Genomic DNA, 10,203 nt, shown 5'->3' on the forward strand with positions numbered 1-10,203 from the left:
TCTCTGTTCCTGGTAGATTCCTCTGGACTGGGCAGACATGCTCTTACCATAGGCATCTGATTAACAGTTCCACAGTAAGCTCTGCACCTCACACTCCTCCACGTGCTGCTCTGCTTGTCGCTGACTAGTATAAACTTCCCAGTAAGCAGGGGCTCCTCATGACCTCACCTAGGCCAAGACAGCTCTTATCTTAGCTCCACAAGAACTTGGACTAGTAATCTTCAACTCAGTGTGCACGTTCCAAGTTAAGTGGCTTCTTCTCTCTAATTTCTGCTGATCAAAATTTCAGCCTTTTTTTTTTTCTTCTGACCTTGTTCATACCAGTGATCTAGCTGAAAATACCAAAACCATTTTCTTCTAAAACTTCACTTACTTCTTACCATTTCCTAAATGCCTGATTTATAATTGACAACTGAGGTATATTACAAGAATTTCCTCCTGTTGGGAAACTAGGCAATGTCCACCCCGCTCCCTTGCTAAGATCCCAACAACAAGGAGGTCAATCCTATGTTGGATGTACACACTGAACATGGGGGGTGGTTACTGACAGGGGGGTAGATACAAAGCTGCACTGGAAAATCTTTACCTAGCAGGGATGATGGCTCCCCACTAGCCACATGGATGGAGCTCCCTACCTTAGTCTTCACATATACTTTAGGCCCTCCCTGAGATCACCAGGCAACATGCAATTAGGGCAAAATTTCATACAAGTAGGTGGGGAGTGGATACTGGACACTCAGGCTGGAGTCCCATGGCCCTTCCACCCCTTCCATTCACGAAGGAAGGTCAGACAATGGAGAAGTCCAGTTGGGATGATCTTTTGCAAACAGGAACAGCTGAAGCATAGAGATGGCTGCTGGTTTGCTCTGAGGGTAGAGCTATACAGTAGCATACAGTTTATATATAAGTAAATTACAACTTTAATTTTTAATGAAATCTTGTTGTGGTTATTGTTGTTGTGGTGGTGTGTGTGTGTGCATAGGTACATATCACAGCACACCTGTGGCAGCCAGAGGTCAACTCTGAGGAGCCAAGTCTCTCTTTCCACCTTTAGGTGGTTTGGGGAACAAACTCAGTTTGCCAGGCTTTCATGCCAAGTGCCAAGTGCCATGAGCCATGGGCCATCTTGCTGGTCCTAATTTATTTATTTATTTTTTTGAATGTATAGGACTGTGAGTTCTTTTGGTGATGTTGGGACTCAAACCCAAGTGACCTGGGCTTTGACAAGTGTGTATAGTTATATAACTAGCCATCATTACAATGAAGATACAGGCTATTTCCATCAAATCAAAAGGATTTCCATCACAAATCCTTTGTGTCTCTTTTCAGAGAATCCCTCCCATCCTTCATTCCTAGCAGTCTCTAAAGGCCATGCCCTTTAAGTGTCTTTTTGGACTTTCCCCTGCGGGCCTCACCTGTATTCTCAGGACTTTCTAACTGAATGGTAATCAATCTCCTTAAAGACAAAGAGCTGTAATCTTCAATTTTATATTGTTTAAGCATACATTTCAAGTGCAGCCAGGCATGGTAGGGTGTGCTTGGAATCGCAGAACAGGGAGCTGAGGGGAGTTCAAAGCCATCCTCAACTACCCAGTGAATTTGAGGCCAGCCTGAGTTCCATTCCATGAGAACCTATCTCAAAATAGCAAAATAAACCCACCCTGCTCCCCGCAAACCCAGATCAAGGTCCATATACAGTTATGAAGTTCTGGGTCATGTATATCTGAAAAAAAGTGGGAATGAGGGAGAAAAAAAAAAAGAGAAAAAGAAGGGAAAACCCAGAAGGGCTGCAGAGAGATCAATAGGTAGAGGTGCTTGTTGTCTGGTATTCTGAGCTAAATCTCAGGATCCATTTGCTGAGACAATCAAGTCCTGGAACTTTTTCTCTTTCCTCACATGTACACTCTGACACGTACCCCCCAACACCTACACATCTCTGCCCTTGAATGTGTCCCTTGACATGTACTGCCCATGAGAAGGAATCTTAATATCAATAACACCTATGATGCAGTAGGGGTGTAGGAAGCCGGCACTCATTATTCCACAGCCACGACAGTCTCTCATTTATTTTCATACTGTAGCACAGTATGTCCTCCACATACACAGGTACAGTCAGGCTTTGGGGGTGTCAAGGAAGAACTGTTATATATACTTCACATTGTTCTGTTTTTCAACTAGGTTAAAGTTTACTAGGAGATAATTTGTTGGGAAATGAAATAGTTAATGAAAGTGGAGCAAATTTACCTCCAAAGAGACAGAGATAAACAATGGAGTTTCGGTGGTAGTATCTGTATGTATGGGGGTAGTACACTCCGTAGTCTTTTTCTTTCTGAGAGTCTGCTTTCTTCCTTAACCTTTATGTTTAAGTCTATATTAAAATATCAGTAATAAAACCCCAGCTAGGGCTGGAGAGATGGCTTCTCTGGTAAGGACACTTTTTGTTCTTGCTGAGGACCTGTTTTCAGTTTCCAGAACCCAGCATAACCAACTGTAACTCACGTTTCAGAGTATCAAATGCCCTATTCTGGGCTTTGAGGCCAAGAGGCACATGCATAGCAAACCACACACACACACACACACACACACACACACACACACAGGCAAGACACTCATACATAAAATTAAATGACAGATTTGGGGTGGGTGTTGGGACAGAGGTTCACTATATAGCTCTGTTCTGAAACTTGCAACTTGCTATGTAGACCAGGCTGGTCTCAAACTCACAGAGAAGCACCCATCTCTGCCTCCTGAGGACTGGGGTCAAAGGCATACTATGTCTGGCTTACACGATAAATCCTAAGACAAAACAAAACAAAACAACAATAACAACAAAATTTTTGCTTGAAAAATTGTGTTTTGGGACACTTCGGAGTTTTTATTCTGTGAAATGATAAGAGGAAGTATGGTGGGCTTCAGGGTCCAGGGCTGTAAACCTCCATCTAGGGTCATTTCAGAAGTTAGTCTGGAAAAGAACCCAGGAGGCAGAGGCCAGGGAAACACTGAGTTCGAGGCCAGCCTGGTCTACAGAGGGAGTTCCAGGACAGCTAGGGCTACACAGAGAAACTCTGTCTCAGAAAACCAAAAACCAAAACCCAGACAATAACAAGAAAACCCCCAAAGCTATGTATGTGTGGTCTGATGAGGCTGTCAGGACACACAGAGGAATGCCAGAGGGATGTGTAAATATGTTCTGAGTATATGGTTAGACATGAGAACAGCCTCTTTTGCATATTTTGATGTCACAGAAATTCAGAAATTAAATCTACAGTTGGCCCCAGGAGATAATATTCTTGCTTAGAACAAGTTGGAAGATAAACTTTGGACAGTGTATTATACTATGCCCTTTGTAATAAATAACCCAAGATAATGTGTTAAAGTTTAGCGGAGATTTAAATTCCTGAGCTGATTAAAGTTGACACCATTAGGTATAAAAAAATGTATTAATATTAGTTCTGGAGTCCATGGCTTAAAGAAAATACTTATACTAATAAAAAACAAACAGCAGCAAAAGCAACTGCAACCCTCCCCCACAAAACAAAACAAAACAAAACTTAACAACCCAACCCAACCCAACCCTACCCCCGAAAACAATTCAACTTTTAAGTCTAGGCCTCAAGTAGGAAGACTGGTTAAGGCTGACTTTAGCCTGTGTCTCAACAACACAATGTTAAAGGTTGGAGGTCCAGATGGAGGAGCAGTTTCAGACAGGGAAATCTGGCTGTGTGTGCAAATAGACGGGAGCAGAAGAGAGACTAGAACAGGGTCCATTTGCAGCTATTGCAACATCAAGTTGCTAGAGTAAAACGGTTAAAAAAAAAAAATTGAGAAGGAGTCGGGTGGGTGAGTGAGAAAGCGCAAGGTCTACAGAGGCCGCTTGAGTTTCCTGCTGTCCTTAGAGCAGCCTCAGCCCCTGATGGTGATGGCCCCTGCGGTCTTGCCAGAGCAGAGCTCGTCAAGCTGTCTCCACCCCTCCTCACTGTCCCAGGCTTCCTGGGAGCCCCCTCCCCCTCTACTGCGGCACCGCCCTCCGCCGAGTTCCTTCCTCCTCCCCTCCCGGTGGGGCACCGACTCGCCCTGCTGCCACGTCTCACTGATGACATCAACACAGCCCGGTCGGCCTTAGCCAATCCGCTAGGGGGAGTCCGAGCGAAGTCCTAGCCAGCAGGCCAGCGGGGAGGGGAGCAGGAAGGGCGGGGTGTGGGGGTGAGGGAATCGGGACGGGGCGGGCTACAAGCTCGCAAGTGCGCATGCGTCCAGGGCGCGGGGCTTAGTGGGAAGCTGAGTGCAGGCGGCCCTCGGCCCCGTCGGGCTGTCCAGCGCGCGGTGTGCTCATGACTCTCTTTCCCAGCGTGCCCCGCGACGCTGCCGCCCTCTGGGCCGCGCCAGGCCCCTTGGCCTAGGCTTCCCCAGTTCCTGGTTCGCCGGCGGCCATTTTGGGTGGAAGCGATCACTGAGTGGCGGCGGCTGCTGATTGTGTTCTAAGGGTCGGAGTGGGGTCGACGTTTGCTCTACCGGAACAGCTTAGCCCATTCCTCCTTTTCCATTCCCTGTGGCGCGGAGAGTTGGGGCGGCGGCTGCGTCAGCAAGGGCGGTGGCGGCGGCGGCAGCTGCAGTGACATGTCCAGCATGAATCCCGAATAGTGAGTGCAGGAGAGCCGGGGCGGGCCGGGGTGAGAGCGGTCGGCCGGGGGTGAGGGCCGCCGGGAGGCTCGCTGCGCAGCGCCGGGAAGGTCGGCCGGGCGAAGGAGACGGAGCAGCCTGAGGGCCCCATTGTCTGAAGGCCGAGGGCCGCAGCGGCAGCGGGGAGGGGTCGGGCCTGCGGGCCGGGTCCCGACCGCAGCCGGCGGGGAGCTAGGTGCCGCGGCTGGGCGTTGGGGAGAGGGCCTCGGACAGTAGCCAGGAGGGGCGCGTCTCTGGAGGCAGTGACGGCTGGAGGAGGACTTGGTTTTAAGGGGAGGTAGGTGGGAGAGCTCTGCTAGAGGGCACTGTCAGACCCTGCGCCGGCCCTGCGGAGCTGTCAGCGTCGGCAGGGAGGAATCCAGCTTTACTTGTAAATCCCGAGCTTGTTAGAGCTCTCTCTCTCCCTGTTGGGTTTTAGGTAATATGGATGCTTCTTGGGACTGCGTGGGCTTGAGGGGGATGAGGAGATGGTGAGGAGCTATTTATAATGTTTAGTTTGCTTTTGGGCTTGTCTCCTGGAAGAGTCCTGTTAGACTTGTGAGACGTGACCCTTATAAAATAAATCCTGGACATTTGTGAAATTTTTGTTTTAGGGGACACATGAGTCTCCCAGTCACCTTTTGTCTCCAGTAGGTTAAGAAGAAGAAGAACAACAAAAATGAACTAAAAATAAACTAGAAATGTCTTCCTGGGACCACCAAGTTAAAGTACAAGTTTGCAGACAAATTTGAAAAGAAACTAATGGGGCCTTTGATGATAGAGCTGTAGGTTTTAGATTACCTGGTTGAATGCCTGTAGATAGGGAATGAGGTTCCGTGACGTGTCATGAAAAGTTAATGCATTCCTTTTTCTTGCTTACTCAAGAAGTCACTGTAGCAGATGTGACACACCTGGCACCCTTCATGGGACCTGCTCTTCTCTTTTCTTGGATAGACATTGTTAGGCTCTCTCTTTGAACCCAAAATTCTCCTATGGTTTCCATATATGAAAATAACTTTAAGAGATGCCATTTTTATTATACTTTAGTGTCAGAAATCTTTAAGGGAGAGGGATTTTTGTTTGTTTTTAATAAGAGAAATCAGTATTGCCCTAAAAGCTGGGCTTTATTTGTTGCTTTGGTCAGTTACCGCTAAGTGTGCCCCCATGAAAGGTCCATCCATCAGCTCGGCTGACTTGTCATGTGCGTGTCACATGACTCTTGCAAAAGACATTCTAAGTTCAGGTTTTCTAAGACTGGTTTAATACTGAGATGGTTTTTCCGTTTGTGTTAAGCAGAGGTCTTAGTATCTTGGTAGAATTTTATATACTTTTTAAATTGTGTGAATGTGTGTGTGATGCCTGTGATTTCAGGTGCACAGGTGTTACCATGCTTGCTTCAGAGGTCAGGGGACAACTTTTGGGAGCTTATTCTTCCTTTGTGGCTTCAGGGGATTGAACTGAGATAAGCACTGTATCCACAGAGCTATGTGGTTGGCCAGGCTTCTGTACTTGAAGAAGTTGGGAACAGTTCACATGGAGACACAGGTGCTGTGTGTGCAGCCCCTCTCTCAGGACAAAATTAGTTTAGTTAAGCAAAGCTGAATTGGGGTCCTAATTAGATTTTTGTGGAAACCAAAAAGAAGATGAATTTGTTATATTAGGAAGGTTTTTAATTTCTATTTGAGATTCCTGTTCTATTTGAGGAGATTCCTGTATTTGTTAGGTGTGTATTTAAATATTTTTATTATGCTTCTCAAATTTCCTAATGCTACGACCCTTCAATTCTTCCTGTTGTGGTGACCCCTATCCATAACATTTTCATTGCTACTTCATAACTGTAATTTCAATACTGTACGAATTGTAATGTAAGTAGCTGATATAGGATATCTGGTATGTGACCCCTGTGAAAGGGTCCTTTGAACCCCAAAGGGGTTGCCACTCACAGATTGAGGACTGCTGAGGTTAGAGACACCTCCTGGAGCTGGAGTTAGAGTACTTGTGACCAGCTGATGTGGGTGCTGGGAATGGAACTAGAGTTTTCTGCAAGAACAATACATATTCTTAACTACTACTTGATCTCTCCAGCCCATGTTATGTGTTTATTTTTTAATACTGTAAGAGATTTAACTAAGCAACAAAAATTTGATGTTACTCAGACGTTGCTTCTCTTTTTATAAAGTAGTATAAAAACCAGCCATTTTTACTGCCTACTAAGGTAGTAGTGTGGCTCATGAGTACGTAAAAAATGTTTTGGACAGCTCTCCATCCAGATCATGCTGTAAGTAGAGTAAATCATTTTAATGTAAGCTTGGACTTAGGAGTGTGAGCCTTAGCCTCAAGGGGCCCGTGATGTAACATACAAAATAGATTCTATACATGTCAAATATTAGGAGATACAGCCTGCAGATGTGCAACATGGGTCAGATCAGTGTGGTTTTAGGGGAGAGCCACTTGTTCTGGCTGGCTGCTGGGCTTTGGAAGATTGTTACAGAAGAGCTGAGTAAGAAACTTAGCAGGGTACCAGTAAGGTAGTTCAGCAGACAAGGCATTATGAGTTCCATCTTTGGGACCTGCTTGGTGGAAGGAGAGAACTGGTTCCTGCAGGTTGTTCTCTGGTCTCTCCACATGTGTCCCTCCCCCAATAATCTAAACAGACAGGGTGAAAAGGAGAATTATTAGCACAGAAGTGAAGCAAGGAAGGCTTTTCAGGAGGGAAAAGGAAGAGGAATGGCTAATAAATAGCAAGAATAATTTTTTTCTCCTCCCTTAGTTTTAAGACAAGATCTCATTGTGATGTCATTCCAGCTCTACTGAAACACCCTGTGTGTAAATGAGGCTGACTTTATATTATCAGCAGTCTTCCTGTTTCTGCCTCCCCAGTGCTGACATTACAGATACGAGTCACCATGCCCTGAATGGACAGTCATTTAGTCATTCTCTCTGAGTTCTCAAGTGTGCCAGTGTCTGGGTTATATTTGCATTCTAGTCTATGTGATAAGTTGTCCAGGAGTTTGAGGAAAGGATTTATGAAACCTGCTTTAAGATTAGTGGTGATGATAGATATTTTATTACTATCATAAATGCAAGCAATATATCAATAATGATTAAGTTATAGTTTGTCTCATTGTATGTGTCGTGTGGCCTCCCCCCCCCCCCCTTTTTATGATCCGAAGGAAAACTAATTTGGGAGAAACAAAAAAAATCTGTTTTGTTTTTTTTGTTTTTTTTGGTTTTTTTTTCAGACAGGGTTTCTCTGTATAGCCCTGGCTGTCCTGGAACTCACTTTGTAGACCAGGCTGGCCTCCAAGTCAGAAGTCTGCCTGCTTCTGCCTCCTGAGTGCCGGGATTAAAGGCTGGGATTAAAGGCGTGCGCCACCACCGCCCAGCTAAAACCTGTTATCTTTATGACAGGAGTTAAAGGTAATGTCTGAATCACTTGCTTAACCGAAAGTGTGATCTGAACTGGTACAGTATATAGAAAGGGCCAAAACCTTTTTTTTTCTGGAGATCTGAAGAAAGCTTTGACTTTTTACATTTATTGTATGTTTAGAGAGGGGGCATGTGACTGCTACAGTGATTGTGTGGAGGTCAAAGGGCAACTTGCAAGAATCAGTTATCTCTATTTGGGTCCTGGGGATCATCGTACTGTCTTTAGTCTTGGCTGTAGGCACTGAGATATGTTGCTGGTCCAAGATTTGATTTTCAGAGCTAGGTAATGAAGCAGGCAGTGATTATTCTAACACACTGATTGAAATACTAAACAGTGCTAGGGGTGTAGGAGTCTGTACTTTGAGCACATGAAGCAGTGGCAGGAGGGTCACTGAAGGTTCCAGGCCACCCTGGTGTACATTAGTGAATTCCAGACTGTCAACGGCTACATAGGGATTTTGTCTTGAAAGAGCGATAGACAGAAATAAACACAGACTTAATATTAGCCTCATACAAGAAGTATTTGTCATAGTCTATTAGTTTCTAGGGAAGTTTTATTTATTTTTTTATTGTGAGACAGAGTCTCAAGGATCCCAGCCTGGCCTCAAGCTCACTTTATAACTGAGGATGACCTTCAAGTTCTGATTCTCTGTCTCTACCTGCCAAGTGCTGAGATGTAGTTAAAAGGCCAGCATTCTACCAGCTGAGCTCTATCACTGGCCTTAAACTCGTGTGTATATGTGTATTTGAAGCTGAATTTGTATGAGTGTGGATGTACGTGTATACATGTGTGCATGCATTTGGTGGTCAAAGGTCAACCTTGGGTTTCATTCCTTAGGAGCTGTCCATTTTATTTATTTTTACCTTTATTATTTTATTTTATGTGTGTGAGTGTTTCCCCTTATTGTGTTCATGCAGTGCCCTAGCAGGTCAGAAGAGGTCTTCTGAATTACAGACAGTTGTAGGTTCTCATGTGGTTGCTAGAAACCAAACTAGGGGCTTCTGGAAGGACCAGTGTTCTTAACCACTGAGCCACTTCTCCAGCCCCTGTTTTTATTTATTTTCTTGAGACAAGGTTTCTCACTAGCACCTGGGCTTCACAGAAATGGCTAGGTTCTCCTTATACCATGTGGGCCTTAAGAATTGAGCTGAAGTCATCAGGCTTGTTTACTAATTAAAGTGACAAAGTAGCTTAGTATGGTGGCTCATTGTGTGATTCCAGTACTTGGGAGGTTGAAGGAGGAGGATTGCCTGAAGTTTGAGGCCAGGTTGGGGTACATAGTGAATTCCAGACCAGCCTGGGCTTTGTTTTAAAAAGCTAAACCAAATCAAACCTCACTGTATAGATGGGAATGACTGAATGCCCACTTCCCAGATGCTTAGATTAAAAGTGAGCAGCCATCCCTGAGCTTGTGCAGAGCAGTTTAATGATGGTGATCTTTTCTTCCCATCCCTCCTCCACTTTAAAATCAGACTCCAGATTCCCTGAAAATCTAAGCAGTAGTACTTTGCTTTTCTGAAATGGTTAGAGCTGTTTCAATTAAGTGCCTCTCCCTTTTAAGTATGTAAGTATAAAATTGGGCAAATCAATTATCTGTCTGACAGTGTATTAATATCATTCCCAGCTTTCATGTAGTTTTCAGTAGAGTGTTGTTTTTTACTGTTTAGTTTGTGAGTGTGTATGTGACTGGTAATCAAATCCAGTACTTGCACATGCCAGACAGATGGCCTCTGTCATTCTACACTCCAACCATTGGAGAAAAATTGGAAGAAAAAAAGTAATTAGGACTCTTACTGTGTAGAATGTGATTTTTAAGTGTTTAGAGCATCACTATCTATAATTGTCAGGTTGATAGGCAGCTGCTTGCAGTCTTTACAAAATGTCCAGGCTGCAAATTTCAGTACCCAGGAGAATCAGGAGTTTAAAGCCAGTCTTGGTTGCAGGGCAGTCTGGCCTATAGACTTTTCTCAGAGAAAGGGTAGAAGGAAGGGAGAGAAAACAAAAACCTTAGTGCCGTTACGTGAGCTATTTTAGACATGACTTACTTTTTATTACTCTGTCTGAATTTCATATTGAATTTTCTTGGTAAGAGACATTGGTAAATTGCTCCCTTT

General features: G+C 44.6%; 1 protein-coding gene across 1 annotated transcript in view; it reads left to right on the forward strand.

Annotated features, from left to right (window-relative positions):
* The first annotated feature begins 4,488 nt into the window (after positions 1-4,488).
* The window catches only part of Rab1a (RAB1A, member RAS oncogene family), a 25,042-nt gene continuing 19,327 nt past the window's right edge, over positions 4,489-10,203 (forward strand). The window contains exon 1 of the mRNA XM_021175562.2: positions 4,489-4,640. Coding sequence (XP_021031221.1) covers positions 4,618-4,640 — 23 coding nt within the window. The 5' untranslated portion in view covers positions 4,489-4,617. The remainder of the gene's footprint in view (positions 4,641-10,203) is intronic.

This window comes from Mus caroli, chromosome 11, assembly GCF_900094665.2.
Source record: "Mus caroli chromosome 11, CAROLI_EIJ_v1.1, whole genome shotgun sequence".
Lineage (NCBI taxonomy): Eukaryota > Metazoa > Chordata > Mammalia > Rodentia > Muridae > Mus > Mus caroli.